This window comes from Anopheles moucheti, chromosome 2, assembly GCF_943734755.1.
Source record: "Anopheles moucheti chromosome 2, idAnoMoucSN_F20_07, whole genome shotgun sequence".
In the NCBI taxonomy this organism is placed as follows: domain Eukaryota; kingdom Metazoa; phylum Arthropoda; class Insecta; order Diptera; family Culicidae; genus Anopheles; species Anopheles moucheti.
Window position 1 is genome coordinate 5,565,316 of NC_069140.1, and position 20,041 is coordinate 5,585,356.

The 20,041-nt window shown below is 47.4% G+C and overlaps 1 protein-coding gene across 2 annotated transcripts in view; it reads right to left on the minus strand.

Annotated features, from left to right (window-relative positions):
* LOC128296889 (uncharacterized) overlaps positions 1 to 20,041 on the minus strand; it is a 73,675-nt gene that overhangs the window by 30,404 nt on the left and 23,230 nt on the right. For both annotated transcript variants that reach the window (XM_053032408.1, XM_053032407.1), the window contains one exon: positions 9,736 to 9,780. In XM_053032408.1, coding sequence (XP_052888368.1) covers positions 9,736 to 9,780 — 45 coding nt within the window. The remainder of the gene's footprint in view (positions 1 to 9,735; positions 9,781 to 20,041) is intronic.

Genomic DNA, 20,041 nt, shown 5'->3' on the forward strand with positions numbered 1-20,041 from the left:
CAAAAACAAAAAAGAATTCGACGCCCGGGTAGTTCAAACGCCACATTCCACCCGGAAGTAAATCCATTCACTGAATCGAAATTGAACATCCGTCGACACGACCAGGTGGATGGCCGTAGCTGGCCCTAGGCAGCGATTTCCCAACATCATTCACACAAAGAAAGGTAACAACACCACATGTACATACGTTTTTTAAATCCATTTTTACATGTCAAATTGTGTGTGTGGGTTTTTTCTGTCATTTTTGCTTATTGGTTTTGATTGTTTCTTCTCCCAGAGATAGGGGTTTTACCTGTGGTGGGTTTAAAATCCGCTTCAAGAGGTTTAACTGTCGCGCTTTGGGGGACAGCTTTATCGGGTATTAATGACACGTTGGATCATTGTTACAAATCCCGATCACAATGGGAAAATTAAGGGATGAAACATCACAGCACAATATTTACTTAATTCCAAATATGCTACAGTGTGCGAAGTAAAGTATGTAAAGTTAATTAAGCAAAAATGATGATTTCAAGAAATGTCACCTTTAATAATATTCAAGAATGATTAAGTTATATAATTGTTTAAATCTGGAACGCATTTATTTAAATATGGTTAAGATATTTGTTAAAATACGTTCTGAGCATTTATATTTCTTGACTAGCTAAACATTTCGTACCATTTAATATTTTCTTATTAAAATTGAACCTGGGTAGTTGATAAACTTTGCTTAAATTTACACAGAAGCCTAGCAAGGAAGAATAACTGTTCGTTATGCCTTCTTAAAGGGCATAACGAATTTTTTAAAGTATCCAGACGTCACCACCGTCTGACGTTTGGAATGACATCAGTCAGTGAGAAAAGTCAGTAAAAAGAAGCAAGCGTGGTTTTTCAGGATAACACGTGGAGCACAAAATACACAATTTGTAAATTACTCAAATAAACTGTACTCGGATTAAAAAACACAAAACTGAGCTAAACAATAACTAAGTTTAAAAAATAAAAATAAAATATTTCGCTGTAAACATTCTCTAGTTTATAAATAAACAGTTTGAAGATTTAACTCACTATCACTAAAGAACTGAAAACCCTCATCCTTTAATCTCTAAATTGTTTTGGTTAATTTGTTGATACTTAAATCAGCTTTTATGAGAAAAAGCTTGAGCTTTTATCGGAAAAATTTATCAATAATCAAACATAAGGCTTTTTATCAGAATTTGATTTTTGAACTCGAGAACCTGTCACTGCATAATTATTTGAAAAGTTTTCAAAACTAAGCTTCAATAAGTTATATCTTAGGCGTTCAACATCGTTCGAGAGTTATTACTTTGTTACTTGGTCAAAAGAACAATAATGTATGTTCATTCTGTACAGAACAATAATGTATGTTCAATAAATTAGTTAATTCTTCAACTGCAACTCGAACAAAACTCGAATCGTACGTCAAACGGTCAATTTCACGTCAATTACCATTGTTCTAGCTGTTGTACGCTGAACAACCTACGCACTCATATTTGAGTGTATTTATATACACCCTTCCACGGCATCGCCCACATCCACACCTAATGGCGTGAAGTTTCATCCTTGCAGAACCACAGGTCTATTTAGCGGAGCACATAAATGCAACCGGCACAATTGGTTTTGCCACTTTCCAATTCCCCGCGGTCAAAACCAAAGCAACATCATCGTGTATGCCTCCTGTCGCCGCCTCGCGCTCGCTAGTCTAACCCCGGAGGCGTCCAACAATCGTAAACGCCGGCAATCGCTGCTGATGCATTTGGGGCCGTGATGCGTTCGATTAGCAATTTTTTGTGCGCACTGACCGCGAACGACCAGTCGGAATTGTAGTCGAAAATGAGCAACTACTGACCAACCCAACCAACAAGCTAGACAACCGGTGTGCCAACTATCCATCCATGCCCACTAATGACCATCCTCCGACCCCGACCCCGAACATGTGCCGTGTGTCACAGGGCCCCGCTTTTTTGCAGAAAAAGTGGCAATTTGCAGCCCATTGTAGAGCGAGCGTGCGCCCGCGCCCGATCTCGGGCGATCTCATTAGGCCGTTTTTGCTGGAGTACATTGTTTAGCAGCGGATCTAATTAATTTGGGAACAAACTGCATTTGTTCAACCGCAGAACCTCCCGGCCAGGGATGCACACTTTGCAATGATGCACTTGCTCGCCATTATGCTGAAGCAGTGGTGGTGAAGCAGTAAGAGAACCTCCGCGAGTCCGTGTCTTCAATGTAGAAAGGAAGGCGATACCGACCGATAAATCATTTTCAACGGCTTGCCGGGGATGCCGTGCTCGGATGCTCGGATGCATTCTTCTTGTGGATGGGTGTGGTACATCGGGGTCAAGCCTCCACTTCGATTGAGCCGTTAGCACTTTTTATCGCATCTTTCGCCCGGGAGAGCGAAGGCATATTTCGGCAGTCAGTAGCCGCGTCCGATTAACTTCCACACAGGACGCGAGTTGTGGGGGAAAGCGATGCAAGGGTGGAAAATTTATTACCATGCAATATTTTCCACCGTTTCACATTTGCAGGTCGCCCCGCTCGTTGATTACTGCGCAGTGGAAACTGTATTAATTATGGCGGCATTATCCTTTTAGCACCTACTGGAAACTTGGGCCCGATGATAAATAGGCGAAAGGGATATTTTTGCCAAATCTCAATCGTACATGTTTTTTTGCAATTAAAGCGAAGAAACAATAATTACACACTCTCTCGCGTACCTGGGGGGTGCAGACGAATGATCAAATGAAGTCATTTCATTTCCCACCGTCGATGGCTTTCTGCAGTTTACATCCTCCTGACATTTAACTTGTAAACTTCATTTCAAAACAACCACATTTACTCATTCTCTCTCTTTCTCGCTCGCAAAGGTAAGCAAAGTTCATGTGTAACATCATCACGTGAGGATGAATAATTCATAACGTGGCGCATGCATCTTTGGCCCTCCACTCTCAGCCTGTCCGGCCGCCTGTATTAGCATTAAGCTTCGATTCTACGCGCTCCAAATTCAGAACAGCAGCAGCAGCAAATAAATCATCAAACAATGTGTACTCCACACTCAAACACATACCAAGCCTGATCCTCGCCGCGGTTTATCCTCACACAGGGAACCGGGGTCCGGGTGTGGGTTGCGACCCCAGAGCGATGCAGCAGAATCGTGCTGCATTTTTCTTCGTCACTTTCCGGAGACAGGAGGTTTAGGCAACGAAAAAACCAGTCCACGGTTTGGGCACTGCTGCTGCTACTACTACGCCCCAATGAAGTTCAATGAAACATTCATGTGTCTCCATCCGTGACTGGCCGACCCGCGGGTGCGAAGGTGCCCCCGTAATCATCTAGGTGGAAGCGGAAGTAAGAACGTCTTGCCAAACAGCCGGCTCCATAAATTGTGCACCTAAAGCGATCTGCACATGCGACCCCATAGACGGATCGTGTTTGCTACTGCGCTTGTGATCAACCCCGAGCCGTTGCTGCTCCGAGATTAAACGTAACACATACACATCCGTTGAAGCGCGTATGTAAATCTTCCACTAATGTGGTGGGCAAAGAAACATAAGAGCTGGGCGTAAATAAAAAAGAGCCCCAAACATACCCGAACTGAAATGGAACGACGGTTAAGCCCACTTTCCCTCAAACATACACAAGCAGCAGCAGTAGCAGTAGCAGCGTACGTAGCAAAACGCTTAATAATAAAATAGAATGAAATATTAATTTCATTACCAGTAGTCCGAAAATGATTATGGTGTGAAAATTATACGACGAGCTTTTCTTAATTAGTTTAATTTTAATTAAGTGCTCACAAGTGCATCCGGACCGGGGAAGGCTCCGAGCCATGAGTGCGATCCCCGTACTAAAAGGTACCACCACCAGGAGGCCACCTTATGCTACGAAAGAGGAGTGCAAACATAAAAAAAAGCCCTTCCATCCACGATGCACAACAGGCCAGAACAATCGGAACGCTCGGAGCGCTTTTGCACCATCGGATGGACGTCGGCAGCTGGAACGATCGTATTGGTAGCCCTGGAAGCCTGTAATTTCTGCGTTGATTGCGCCGCCGATCCCGTGTGTGGTGTTGCCACACTCAGCTTACATCTCTCGCCTCCTCAATCAAGCGAGTGTAACTGACCCCCCGAGGGGGCGACCACTGTACATAATGCGAATTGTTCGCTTTATTGTTGCTGATAGTGCAAACATATCGGTTGGATCGAGTCTTAGCTTCTCATTACAACTTTTGATGTCAAAATAAGGTGCTTTTGCGAGAGGTTTTATTGTTTAAAAAACTACCACCGAAGGTACCGTGCGATTCTTCATAAAGAAATATAATTTACACCACAGAGGAGTCGCTTTATCGCCTTGTTGTTCCTCCACACCGATATGATATAGCGCAAATAATGCAACCACTCGACACGGGGTTTGTTGTTTAGCAACATTTGTTTACATTTGTTTGTTGCTTGTTTTACAACCCCAAAACACATGGAGCGCACGGAGCATGGCACTCTTTGATCGTTTTGGGGCCACTCGTCTGCCATCGGAATCAAAATGCTCACCGGCCCATATCTTGCACGATGCAGCTGAATGCAAATCATTTCGGGTCTGGTTTTTTCGAGACAGGCTGTGCATTAGTCAGATGCCCTAACCCCCAAGTCCCCCACCTGAGTCCCCTGAACTGGGCTGGGCTCATTCGGTGGGGATTTTTCCATTGCTCGTCTATCATATCTCTGCCAGTTTGGAAGGTTGATATATGCACCACGACTGGTACGGCAGATAAAATACTTTGACAACTCGCCTCAGAAAAGGAAGGCTAACAATAGTCTCCTGAAGGAATCCTCCGTCGGTACCGGTTGGTATAATGGAGCTCTGTGTGGAGTCGCTCAATTTGCGAGAGAAGCGAGAAAAAACGGTACAACTCGTGTTAAGTGCGAACGGTTGCTGTGTCGACCACATTTAGGAAATTGTTTTACCGATTCCGTCCCTAACAACGGTAGCGTCCCAGAATCCCTCAGCATCCGGCATACTCCACACCAGGACTCCACCAAACCTCCAGAACATCCCAAAGAGGCCCAAAGGTGCATTCAAGAGCTGGGATGGGAAACTTTCTTTACACTGCATGTTTTATGACGGGTTGCCGCGCGTGAGCAAAGATCTGCCGGTGCAGAAGAAGAATGAAATTTGTTCCGTTTGTTTGTCTGCTTGTTTATGTGTCCCCAGCGGGATCCGAGACACCCGACCATGCAGAACGTCGGGCTCCGTCGGGTAAACTACCGGGGCGGAACAGCAACGGTTTCGTCTTTTCTGATGAGTGATTAACATTGTGCCTTGTTGCATTTCCCCCTTGCTAAATGCCATTCGAACGAAAGGAACACGACCGCAGCATCCAACATTCGGAGTCCGGTCCCACCAAACATTCGGACGTCCGGCTGTGGGTTGTGCGCGAAGGTGCCGAAGCACATCCTTCACACGAGTTCCCGCATTTTGCTGCCGTTTTTCGGCCATGACTGACCCGTGAGTGTGTGTGGCTCAAGATTTACGACTCAAGATAACAACGCATCCACGCCGTTGGACTCGTGCGAGAAGCACGGGAAATCCCCCCGTTTTTAGAGTTTATGGATTCAGTTACGCTGGTTCGAGTTTGGGTTTTTTGGAACGCACAACTGCATGTCCTGCAGAAAGGACTTTCACACACACCACCACACGGCGGATCCAGTTTCCTTCTCGTGTTGGAATCGGTGCCGCTGATACGCTTGGGTGAAATTTAATTAACTTGTCCAAACACTGTACACTGTGGCGTATTAGGTTTCCTGATATTACGCAGCGCGCAGTTTCTTTCTGCTTTCCAGGAACATTTTCACCACAACACCAACTGCATAATAACTGTCATGCACAAATACTTGTTTTTGCATACAAAATTCCTTGTATCGAAAGAAATTGCTACCGGTCGAGGACATTCTAATCATTACCTCGGATTCGCAGCCCTCGGTAACTGGATCTGTCCGTGTGTTCTTTGGACCATCCTCATCAACTGGTTCGTTAAGGTTTGTTGTGTGTCATCAACGACACGCAGTTAATTTCTGGAGACAGCAGGCCTCCCCGTCTCCACGCATTCAGCTCATTTTCCCCGTGTGCAATAATGTCTTGTGGACAATTCTTCTGCCCGCATATTGTTTGGGTTCGTTTGGTCTATAGACACGCGTGAACGCGTGAAATTCCATTTCACAGCAAAAGCTCACCCAAGAACTCGCCTTGAACCGGCTTGATGGACTTCGGGTGCGTGTAGGTGCAAAGGAAAATCAATCAAATGCAACTCTCCACTAGCAAATGGCAATATTCATCTCCCCACATCAATCATCTATCCGGGAAGCATCAGGTCTCCGAGGGGGGAGGGTTGATGCTCAAGCATAAGCAGCCACGTCCCGAAGATCTTCTTTCCCGATAGAGAACGATCGTCATACCGGTCCGGTGTAATGGAGTTGACAATGATCACGTTTTCTTCGCACAGGCAGATGCGGCTGGTGTCGATCGCACATTTAACACTATCAGCGCGCTGTACTACAAAATGTTGCATTTAATCATCGGACAAACAAAAAAGAAAAAAATTGCTAACCTGTCCATAAGAAAGTCCCACTGGACTGGAAAATGCATCTTCAATACTTTCCCCTTCTTCCCGATCTTCTTCGCGGTCACAGTAACAGCACCGATCAATTGCAATTTCTCGCCCGTCCGGAAACCCGAAGAATTGACCTTCTTGTTTGCCAGAAGACCAGAACGGGTTTTATACCTGTCGAACGAAAAAGTGGATGCATCCATTTTTAAAAGACGAAAGAAAATGAACTTGTTTCCACTTCCCCATACCCGGGCTAGGGCAACGTCACCCCCAGCCCCCCTTCACAATGATTACCCAACCCCCACCAAGGCGCGGTTCGGTTACAATGTAGAAAAATCAGAAAAATCAAAATGGTTGCAGCAGGGATTTATTTTATTTTATTGTGTTATTGCAGTTGGGATTTTGCCTTGCAGCCGCTTTTTCACTCATTTTCTCACCCGGGAGTTTTGTTTTATTTATTAAATCGTACCAGGAAGCGGGGTTGTGACAGACAGCGAGGAATATTGATTCCTGAAAATCAAGTACCGGCGCTCCTTCCTCCACATCCCCATTTATGCATCAGTTGATCATTGCACTGTGCATACACACATACACACAAAAACACACGCACGCATCATCCCCAAACGGCGCGCGGGGACCTCGCGCGCGCATGATGCAGTCGCATGTTGGGGTTGAGTGACAGTGACATTGACATGAATTGGTGTTATTTCCCTCCATCCTCTCCTCCCCTCCCCCCCCTCCCACCCACACACACATATACGTGGGGTCGTGCGCGCGGTTCGCTGCATGACGCGCTCGGTAAGGAGTTTTCTGTACGGTTGGCTAAAGTTTTGCACAAACCCTGGCCAGTTTTACATCAACTCTGTTGCCTTTGCCTCTTTTGGGGTGCATATTGTTCGGTTGTGTGTTTTTTCCTCCACTTCTTCTTTGTATTCTTTTTTATTGCACACCCCCCATTCCCTGCTCCCCTGGGGTTCTCACACCCCCTAACCACGTGCGCCGCTTATCCAAGCTTGTTTTTTTGACGTGTGATCGAAAGTACCGCCCGGAGAGCAAAGCAAACAAGAACAAATAAAAAGGCAACATACGGAAAAAAGGAAGGGAACTGTTTACTTTGATCCGTAATGAACTGTATGGTCGAATGTAAATTGTTTGCAAATTAGCCATCAGACACACTGTCATAATCTCCCTCGCAAAAACAGATCTAGTGTTTTTTTTTGAGTCAGAGAGAAATCTGCACTAAAACATCTTCAAAAAAAAATGGATTCCCCTTTGGTTGGTTTATAAAAGACGCAGTAATTTCTTTACTTTCATTCGTCTTCAGCGTGCTTAGGTTAGACGTTAGGTCAGCTAGACGGTTTGTCAATATTTTATCTCGGCTTTATATTCGTTTTCACACCACCGGCTACCGGTTCGATCTTCGCGATCTTCCGCTTCCCAGCGCTCCCAGACCGAAGAGGGGGTTTTAGGTGGCAAGATTAACACCCCTGTGTGCATTGCAAAAAAAAAACGATGCACGGGCATCACAATCGTAGCAGTCGTGTTTACCTTTGTAAACGCTTGTACTTCTGGATATCGAGCAACAACATCGTTTTTGCAAATATGCCATCGTTCTGTTTGTGTCCACTTAGACCGCCCGAATAGCCGCCCCAACCGGCACGGCACGCCGTGCATGTTTGCGAATGGTATCTTGGTCAGGAGGCCCGCGGCGCAAGCGGTGGGAAAACCCTTCACCTTCACCGAAACGGATATGCATGCGACACAACGGGCGTGTACGCGCGGCAAATGTCGCTCAATGGTCGCAATTGTACTGCAAATCGGTCGGTAACATGGCAGTACATTCTTGGCGAACGTGTGGCAAACAGCAACAGGGGGAAAGAATTATGTTCTCGCTACGATTTGGGACAATTTTATCGGTTAGTGAATGTGGCGATAAATAACAATATTGTCCAATCGGTCCTCATATCGACGGTAGTGTTTCTCGTCTGTTTTTTTCCCCCCCCCCCAGACTCCAGACGTTACTATTCATCCCGAAATAGGTCGGCAATCGGGCGGTCAGCAACGGTCCGAGGTGGTACACGAAACGCTTTCCTTAGAACCCGCAAAGGTCAAAGAAAGCAAACCCGCGTCTCGCATGATTAAAGATCTCGCGGACAGTTTGGAGTACGGTGTCGGTGATTGTGTCCTGTTATTTATTGAGTTCGATTTCACAGTGCCCATAAAAGCAGCTGTTTGTTGATTTGCACAAATGGGGACGCATTGTGGGTGATTAATAGAAACCGAGTAATAGAGCTAGCAAAAAGTGCTCTCTCGATGCAATTGATGTATGTAGATGATTTAAATACTTATTTTATTGGGAGTAGAACTATGTTTACAGGGTTTTTAATATTCTTCAAAGGTTCATTGTAATATAATTTTAACTCCAAGGACTGTCCATGATAAATGACAACTATTATAAATTATGAATGGCAAATTTTAAAATAGAATCAAATTTTTATCTTTTGAGCCCAAGAAATCAGAATTTTTCATTAAGGGACTAACTCTCAATAAAAAAAAATTCTCAATCAATCAATCAATCGAAAAAACTCGTAATCGCTACTCACTATTTCCAAGTTGTACAACACAAGTTTAAGATGAGCGTGGTAGAATTTCCCATTCTCTATTCTTAAAAAAGGTATTAACTGAAGCAGCAAAATGTGATAGAATACTGTCGTGATGAAGCATTACTGACTCGTGTCTCTAGAAAGAAGTTCGTAATATAAGATCCCCTTCTGCCCTCTACATATGTAGACCATGGCTCTCCATGTGTAAACAATTCAATTCGGTGTCGACTAGTTACTCATCGAACTTGGCATATCTTTGAAATTATTTTAAAATTTGTCCTCTAAGCTATCGAGAGTAAACGATAAACTTCAGACAGGATTTTCTCCACAATAACTAATAAATAACGCATATAAGAATGCATAAATATCATGCTACTATTATAAGACCAGCTGTCCGATCAACAAATGTGACACTGTGAGTTCTGACTCGTTATTTTCCGGTGGTGAAAACTTACGTCAAACTTACTTGTTGACCTAATATTCGATATTTTGCGGTGAATTCCAATAATTAAATTCCAAAAAGTGGCTACTTACCAGGTAGGAGATTAACAGGTTCTGGTGAAACACACGAATGAGTAGCTGAAAATTAAACATAAAACAGGAAAACATTAGTTTGAAGGGTAAGTGAAAACCATTTAATTGATAAAATTTTCAACAAGAAAAGGGACGCCGTAGAACGCCACATAGAACGAAGGACAAACAATCGCACAGCAACGAACCTGGTTTTCTGTCGCACCGTAACGACAACAAGGCTCACCGAAATCGGCCCCATCCCTCTTCAACCCCCTTTTTGCACTACAACGGTTGTGGTCACGACCGATTGTTCACCTCGGCGCGCATCCCCGCCGACGACACTCATCGGCGTTCAATACTGCTTAAGGAACTTTATTTTTACATTCACCCTTTTTACATTTACCACACAAATACACAAGCACGAACAGACCGAGAGAGAGATGGGAACCGAGACGAGTGTATGGCAGGGCATGCAATTGGCACTAGCTTCAGGTTGCAACTATTTACTCAAAGAATGTTATTTACTTTTCATCATCGCCGTACGGGCACAATCGTCGCGAGTCATTCACCGGCCCGAAATTGGTTGAGCCATGCATGTAGCAACAAAATAAATAAAGAAAATCAACCATTAAAACACGGGACGATACGAGCGGAACCACCCAATCCACACTTTGCCGATGGATCGACGCACGTGACACCGTATGTCGGCAAGCGTGTGTTTTTGACCGAAGGGCCCGCACAGTTCGAACCCACTGTGTGACAGTTCCGTTCATTTTTCAGCCCGACGCTTGGCGTAAACTCAGGAAGTGCTCTATATTTAGTCACACACTCGCCTCGGTACGATTACCTTTTACAGCGCTTCCAACCAGCTTGGTCGCACCATTAGCTGACCAATACCACCAGCGCGGTCGTGGTGCCTAACATCACTACACGCAACACATTCCAGTATGTTGCTGTTTGCGACAAGAAAAAGAAGACAAAGACCAACAGCATTGCCTGCACTTGCTGCAACCCTTGTGCCGGGGGACGGGTCAGTCTGTGTGTGCAAGGCAGGCCATCTTATCAGGTCTTTACTTCGTGGCCCCTTCCCCGTGCTACACCCGTGTGGACAGGGGGAGGATTCGGTTCGGTTTCATCGGTTGGCACATTCGCGTCACTTTCTTCTGCCGAACCGGGGTGGCCGGGCCCGGTGAGACCTTCGGATCCACCCCATTCCCCACGCCGCGCAACGGAAGGTGAGGCGCGATCACGAAAGCAGCACGCGCCAACCCTGCGGCCATACATTTTATCTTCCTCGCAGTCCTCCGGCCACATCACAATGTTGGTGGTGCCGCGCGACATCGATACCGCCGAAAGCGTTCCGTGGCTGCACTTTTTCGCTTTGTTTTCCACTCGCGATGGCAGAGAACGCGATGGCAGAGCAACCACTTCCCATTCGCATGAGCCACCCATTCTGGTTCTACGTTCAACAATTACGCAAGTGCTTTCTTCTATCAATAGGATTTTGTCGGCGACCGTTGGTGTCGTTGGTGATAGGGAATATGTGAGGTCGCCCTCCCCTTTTCGCCGATTGACCTTCAGCGCACGGTTGCACAAAGTCCCGCGTTGATCCACGTCTCCACGGTGAAATGGAAACAAGCAAAGGAAGAGGCAAACAATTGTCTAAACATTCATCTGGCGCATTCCAGGCGCGGTCAATAATAAGCCCGCGTGTCGTGGATCGTGAATTTCACGGCTAGAAGAAGCTGGCTCACGCTGGGGTGAGAAATTAGCTAGTCACATGCCCTTCCTCCTTCGCGCCAGCGGAAAACGCTCCGGCGTGTCTCCGTGTCGTTGCAAACGCCGCCAAGAATCATACACGCGCCGCACAATTTACGCCTTTTTTGCAACCAGACTGTGCGAGAGAGCGGGTGTTGGTGTTGGTGCACGCGCCATTTAGCCACCAGCCACTGCACTTGCCTTTTCCACGCTCTCCCGCTCCAGCACCAAGTCCGGGGGTGATTGCATCATCACTTCTCGTACGCTCGAAAGATGTATGCACCCGCGAAATGGATGGGGGAAGGGGGAGGGGGGGACCAGTGGGGGACAAAATAAAATGCGGCACATATCGGGTCGGGCAAGTGCTTCCGTAAGTGCAATTTATGATTCAATCGGTTTCACCCGCCCGACTGATCGACTGTGACATTACACAGGGCACGGACGTGAAATGTGCCTTTCCGTCCAAGGCAATGGGGAGTGGGGGGGGGTTGAAGATGTCCATGGAGAATTGAAGTGTGCCGGGTACAGATTGCACCAAACCAACCACCACGGTCTACGCGTCACAGTTGAAGACTGTGGCACACGAGTGATCTTGGAATGTTTGGAGAAGGACCATCTTTTGTTGCATTTGCGGTGGCGGTGTTGGACAGGAGGTGGCTTGTTTTGCTTTAACGGCCACCCACAACACACTCTTCCGGCCTCTTCCTTCGCAAAACAAAACAAACAGACAGAGAGAACCCGGCAGTTGCAGTTTGCAAGCTTTGCATCGACACTTCGTCCTCCCGTTAGTGTTTTTTGCCCACCGCCTGCAACTGCACTTCAGGTTGCGCCGCTCCGAACCACTTACAAATACTTCTTCACACTTTTCCTTCGCACACACCAATACCATCGATCGGTCCGAATCGGTACCACATTTTTCTAAACAACCCCAAGACGGGGTGTGTGAGTTCGATTTCTAATTTTATTCACATTTTCTTACTATCGAAAAGTGCAAGGCGCAGTTTGCAACTCAACTATGAAGATGGTCAAGGGGAGGGATGGGGGTGGGGGATCTGTCCGAGTGGTCGATCAGTGCAATGATGATGATGATTCTAGCACTCTGCTTATCGTATCGTACGCCGGTCACCAGTCATCTACGTCCGGACCGGTACAGACAACGTTCGTCAGCATCGCCGTCATTGGCGAAGCGAAGGATAGACGATGCAACACCACCCCCCGAGGGGATGGGGATGGATGAAGTGCATCGTTGTATGCAAGTGTAAATTAATTTACCTTCCCGGCGTCTCTCTCGTGCGCGCAACGCGCAACTTGCCGCGCGCGGCATACAAATCGAGACGAGACATCGCCACCAGACGTGTGTCCGTGTGTCACTGGGGTGGCACGAATCTGGTTGAAGTGGATGATTTATGGCTGGGAAAGTAGTCGCGGTACCTCCATTCGGTTGGTCGCGGTGTCACTGATGAGTGTGCGTTTGGGTGTTTTATTACCCGTTGTTTTTTTTTTGCGATGTTTGAAATTTCTTTGGCAGTTTGAAGGGAAAAGAAAACATTATCCGACACAGAGCACCGGATGATAAAGACGTCTTTATGAATGTCGAAGCGGGAATTTCCGATATGTGTGAGGCCTGTGTGAACCAAGCCTCCTCCGACACGAGGAAGTCATTTACGCCACAAGACTTTAATGGGAAATTGAATAGCCTTCTAAAAGGCTCAGGATCATGGTGCCGTTGCGTGCATTTTACGCTACTGCTGTTTGTGGACATCCAGCGCGAAGTCCCGCTGTATCTGGCTACGGATGGATGAGCATATTTTCTCCAACTATCCGCGGATGGACAAACACACAAACAGTCAACATCCGCTCCGAATCCAATTTTCACAGCGGCTATTCTTCAAACCCCTTTCTCCGGCCAGCGGAAGCCCCACATTAGAACGCAACCCAGACTCACATCTCGTTACTGATGACTCTCTCTCTTTCTCCGTGTGTCTCGTCCAGCTTTCCCTAACCCTGTGCCAATCTGTCTGTGGTGAAAACATGAAGTAAAGTTTTCAAACCCGAGCCCGCTTTTTGTGTTTCGGGATGAACAACGCGCGCGCGGCCACTTCCTTCCTGTGAGCTTAGGCGCACTCACTCTCGGCTAGCCCAGCGATTTCCAGTAGAGCGAATCTGTGTCGACAGTTGTGGTGACATGCCATGCACATTCCAAAGAGGCGCGAAAAAACGCAACCCCCACACACACACGGACATCGCTGTTGTCGAACGCCGTTCCAACCTTGGACACTCCAACGACAGCTGATACCGGGGACGGAATTCAAACGTACCAGAACGCGGGTCACTCGGATATATTGGTGAAATAGTTCAGCAAACCTCCTGCCCAAGCGCCTCGGACGTATCGCGATCGCGAATGCATCCAGGACACTGCAATTTAGGGGCCAGAACTTTGCACTCAAATCCGGGCACAGAAACAATGTGCAGCGGATGCGGTTTTTTGTCAGTCAGCCCCCGTGTCGAGTGGACGCGGGGGGGGGCGTTCGTTCGGTTGAAAAGTTGCAACATACATTCGCCACAAAACAGTTCTGCCCGTGACCGTGGCTGGCCACCTACGACGGATGGCGATGAAGGCGTCCCACCGGTGGAGCGGACCAAAAACAATAGCCACCATCACCGACCTAGGTCAACGATTGTTACAATTCAAACCATCGGGGGTTTTGTACGTACCCGTGCGGACAATGCATTACAACTGTTCCCCCGGCGACTCCACCACCGGCTTCTTCCCAGAGGAATACGCTTAATTTAACTAAATTGCGCTCGCTATTGAGGTGCAAATGGAGGATACACCCATAGCCCCCCTAGCCTTTGTTGCCGACTTCAGGCTCAGAGTTTCCCCTTGACAGCATAATCATAGGACAACATCCTTCCGCCGAGTTCCCCGCATAGGCTTTCGGAAGGAGCGTTACAATTCCTTGTATTCTTGGGTTGGGGGTAAAAAGCATCTTAAATTTTCTATAAACTTTAATGCATTTAAAACATTGTGCACATTGTTTCGCAAGTGGTCAATCGCCCAGAAACGTGCACGCACACGGGAGAATTCCTGGAGACCGACCGGAGCGTAAGGGTTTGCCAATATGAAGGGGTTCCCACGAGATGTCAGAAACTTTTCGAAAGGGAGCGTCATTACTACATTGTAACCATTGTTGGGTGGGAAGAAACTTTAATTCTTGCTTACTGATACTAGTTTGCTAGGCGATGCCTTTAAGCAGAGCGTTTTTGTTGAGGTTTTATGATAAATTTTATAGATTTATAGATTTCTCCGATTGCAAAAGAGTTCCTACAACGAATTCCTGCTTGGTGAATCTCCTCTCATGTCTAATTATTCCAACATTCTCGTTCATTTCCACAATCGGATATCTAATCGCGAAAAATTCTCTCGTAAACATGGCCTACTGCTTTCAGTGACGTTTGTCATGCAAACTTTTTGTGATCTCATATCAAACAACGTTCGCAAAAATATTCCCCTTTGCTCAGGGAGAATATGATTCAACGTCCGCTCCGTGCAGTATAACTTGATTTGCTTTACAGCTGCAGCTCCAGATTGCCCACATTACGCCTCCACACGGTGTCTAACCCAATTTTAACGCTCCCCGCAAACACTGTTTTGGCTTCCGTGCGTTCGCTTTTACTGTCAAAACCGTGTTACTTAACGACAAAACAGCGCAAACGGGGGGGCCTCTTATATTAAATGAAGCAGAAAACACCCAGAAAAGGGTACACACACAACCACATCGATCCGCGGCAAGCAAGAGGACAATTTAAAGTCGATTATTGAAACAGTTGCTATCGATAAAATCATGCTCCGCGCGGTTGTTTGGTCGGTGCTGGTGGGTAATCATTGCCCGCGCTGGCCCCCGGAAGGGATTTGGTCGTGGGTGGGTGATGGGTACAGTGCCTTGCAAGGAAAAGGTATGCCCCACCGTCGCTACGCGGTGGGCCTCGCTTAATTAGAAGCGGAACGCAAGTGACTTGTCACTCCTGGAACGGTTGGCGGTCGTCGTCGTCGTCGTCGTTGTCTGGCACTGGTTCGTATGTTACGCCAGCCAAACTCTTCTTCTAGTCGACTTGCTAAGCGTATCGAGCGTATCGAGTGAGACACGGCCCAAGCGAGGCGAGGCAGCGAACAGCTGAACATTCAACTGTCACTTATCGTTATTCTGCGTGCTCTTTAGTGTGCAGCGGATCCGCTCGCGGAAATAAACCCCGAGTGTCGATAGGAGGACCAACAAAAAAAAACGGACAAGCAGAAGGAAAGATTTGCAACAGTATAACAGCAAAATTGTCCGTTTTATTGTACAAGATTTAGAGGTTTTAAACGTATTGAGAATTGAGCTTTAAGTCCATAAAAATCCCAGCCTGGCTGTCGGTAAAACGCTTCCGCATTTAGATTTCCACAAACACCCTTAAGATGGTGGGGTTGGGTGATTTCCATTGAGCTAGTCACCAGCATACGCACACATTCGCGCTAAGACCGCGCTCCTATAGCAGACCTCGAGCCATACACGTACGTTATGTTTACATAGCAAATCCCTTGTCGAGGTCACTCGCAGCATGAAATGCAGGCAAAAATCGCCAGCTGATAACACCAACTCGGTGGACCTGGTCGAGTAACGTCAGAGTCCGACACTGTAAACCGAAAAACCCGTCTACGACACGACTAAATGACATTCGTTCGTTCGCTCGCCCGTTCGCGTCAGAGCTACTGGGGCTGGGGCTTTAGACACAATGTAACACGGTGGCGGCAAACAAAACGATGCGCTTACGGAAGCGAGCAGTGCGTTTAAGGTTGCAGACGGTTGGCAAAATCGAAAAGGTTGCCGCGAGCGGGGTGCCCAGTGGACTAGAATAGAGGGCGCCCGTATCAAGCGATAAGATTAGTGTGCAGCTCCAGTCACAATGCCGGGTTTGGAATCCAATGCCACCCACCGTTGCATCCGCGGCACACACAGACACACAGAAACAAGACAATGATGGGGCGGCGATTAAGTCGCTTTATCAGCTTGGAAGACTCGCCATGCGCCATGCGTCTTCGAGCAACGAGTTGTCAAATCTTGGCGACTTTTTGCAAGATTGAACCCCAACATTCGGCACCATGCGCTGAGCAAGTTCTGTGACTAATTAAACCGATGTTAAACGCTTATCGGAAATGCAATACACCCCACGAGCGTTTATCATCTTTTATCACTGGCAGTATGCAAATTTACCAATGTCAATGGTTTTTCCAACCCCTCCCGTTCGGTCGGTCGGCACACGGGGCTGGTTCAGGGCTCCCGCGTGTATGTACGTTAATTAATGCATCGCAAACGGTACACGAGCGTTTAACGGGCCGACAGCTTACCGATAGCAACGTCAGCCTGGCTTCGATACGGCAGCAACAGGCAGCTACTTCTATGTAGATCAATTTCACGAAGTCAGCCCAGCGCACAAACTCGGCACAAACACTTAATCCTCCTCTATCCATTCGCAAAAGCTCCCGTGTGCGGATGAACACGAGATGGCAGGTTGGCTTTTGCTCGTCCGCCTGTTGCAACTGCACGCGCAACGGTTTTGCGGAGGTTTTATTTTCGTTTTCTCCCGTTTTGAACATTTCCCTTGTTTTCCATTCCTTTTTGCCCCCAAATGACCTCGCCTAGGCCCACCTTTGGGCAGGAAAACAGTAGGAAGAAATTAGAAGGATTCCTTTTTGTATTTGATTTTGCTTTTTCCATTAGCGATCACCACCCTCGTGGTGGTTCGGTAACTTCGTTCGAGTTTGTATTGCAATTGTCGCTGCGAAGTACCACCGTTTGTACTTTGGTGCGCGACCAATACCACTACCACACCCGACCACACAGCCACGAACGACGATTTAAAGTCAATCAATAAAATTCATACATAATTTATGCAATGGGGTTGATATCCCTTTCCCGTTTGGGTCGGCGAACAACAGCTAAGCAGGCTTTGCAAATGGATAAAAGGGTAAGCATTTCATAACAGAGTTTTGTAATAAATAAGAATAAGAAAGAGTAATAACAGGGTGTATCTTAACTATTTAAGAAAGAATATAAAAATAATATATTTCCTAGTAGAAAATTAAAATATTTAACTTTTCCCAAGTACCAAATGCTGAAGGTTTTGAGATGCATTCCTTGGACCATGAAGGGACCTTGTAAAAGTGCGTTCAACCAAAAAAACATTCTTTATTATATCGAACAATCCTTTATGCAATGTGAGAATCTTGTCAGATGTTCTATTTAAATTTTCCTTCCAAAAGAATGCATGCACCTTGCAGTCAACACTATTTATCAACAATATTAATCAAGACCAGCTCGGTATTGAGATGGGGAAGCAGCAGCAACGAAACAAAAAATCAATGCAGATGCCAAATCACAGGGTCACCAAACAAAAAATGGGTCACCTTCAAGCCCGAAACGCATCCCCTGGTGAAGATGTTGCAACGGTCCGCTTTGATCTTGACCGCATCGACGAATGACGAAGCGAAACATTATTCGCACAGAAGAGCCAGACCGAAAGCCAAACCCATCGGGGCGCCGATTCGTCACGGCTGCTACCGACTATTGTGGCAAATATTCGACCGACAGATTAGCACAAACAGACCTCACACGCCCTGGTAGGAGGTCCTGGCGCGATCATATCACGGCGCAGCCCGCGGGACAGTTGGGGCGCACACAGTCGTGTAGCTGCACAGTGGGCTTTCACACACGCTCATTGACGCTCGGTAATAAAGGTTCGGTGCCGCGGTGGATCACACCGGGTCGGGTTACCCTTCATCCCGGCCGACCCATTGAGCCGCCGCCCGGTGGAAGAAGGAAAATTAATTATATAATTCACACAATGCATCAGCAACGGCTCAATAGACCGGCCGGCCGGCCTGTGCGAGACGTAGGGAGCGTCTCTAGGGAGCACTATCGAGCGCGATCGGCCACTCGGTTCCCCCGATTTTCCCCACCGTTGATTGATTCTGCATTAGTACCCCCTTGTGTCCAGCAGTTTGCCTGTGAGGACTTCTTCCCCCCGGGGGAAAGGACGACCCCGTTCCTGTGGCGAGCGATGACGAAGATGATTATGGTTGAGTATACACAGTGCATCATGATCACCGCCCGTGACTCCGCCGGTTGCGGGCGAACGATCGTTCATTTGTCGATTTTATTGGATCCCTTGGCGAAGGCCTTTGTTTTGCTTCGCCGGCTCCGCAGTGCCTCGGCAATTCGCGGTTGAAATCAATTTTTAAAGAAGCTGCCTGCCTGTTGCCCCAAACGCCGTCGAAAAGCCAGTGTTGCGCCTATGCTGATGCTGTATCGGTGCCAACAGATCGGCTTCGGGGCTTCGGGCCAGGCCAACCACCAGTCTGGTAGGTGAGACAATGGTAGTATCCTCTAGGGCCACCCTCCACCCCAGCTCGCACTTCCAACAGGCGACGAACCTTCGACAGTCGTTGATCGATTTGTGGCGATTTGAAACGGTTCTCCTCCAGCCACCATCCAAATGGTTTTACCCCCCTACCCCTCCACCCCTTACTACCCTCCCCCAGGACGGGGACGAGACGATGCACCGAGAGTGGCCCCAAGTGGTACCTTCTCCAAGTCGCTCGCTCTTTTTTTTTCTGCGCCCGAGTTCGTCACACGATCAATCTTCAGAATTGTTTCCTTAGTTGCAATACCTGTCCTCCCTATCCAGCCGACTTCGTAACCCGCGCACGGCCACGGTGTTCAGCTTCATTATCTTCTTCGCAGCCGTGCGCCGCTTTCCCTTTCACCCGGATCCCCACCCGGGGTTCGGGAAGATGCCATGTTTGCACCGGTATCGGCACACCGTGAGATGGCCCCGAGTGATCTGCTCGTGAGTTTTTGGACCGTCGTCCAATTTATGCATTTCTCGAGGTCGTTCGGGAGCACGGCTACGCCCAAACCACCGGTATTTCTTCCCTTTTTTTATGTTCATCTGCCTCTGCTCCCCATGGTCATAACTTTAGCAGATCATAAATGACGCGATCACTTCGGTAATGATGATAATGATGTTGGGAACTCGTTCCCGTTGCTCATACCGGCGCCCCTGCCAATCAAGCTCACACGGGGCAGATCCACCACTCGTTTTTTTGTGTGTGTGCTTCGGGTTTAGTATTGTTTTCGCATCCTTTATTCGCTACGTTTCTTCCCAAAGGTAGTGCCGATGCAGCGCTGTTCTGCACGGCGCATCGATCATTTTCTTCCGCTTCCGTTACCGACACAGCGCGGTATCGGACCAATAAGTTGGGCATGGCGTAGTTAGAAACGATTGTTTTTTTGGCAGATAATGTTTAAGGAATAATCTGATTGCAATTCTTGATGGAATTCTCAACTCCAAACCCCCGACATGGACAGGTGTATTCTCAAGCAACTATTGAAGATCCAGATAAACTTCGAAAATAGCAAACTGGAGCAATATTCAACTTTCTTCGAACCAATTTCTCCCGTGCGCCCCTTAGACGCTCGTCCGAGCTGCAAGAAAGCGATTTAAGAAATGCTATGCACAATTCCCTTCC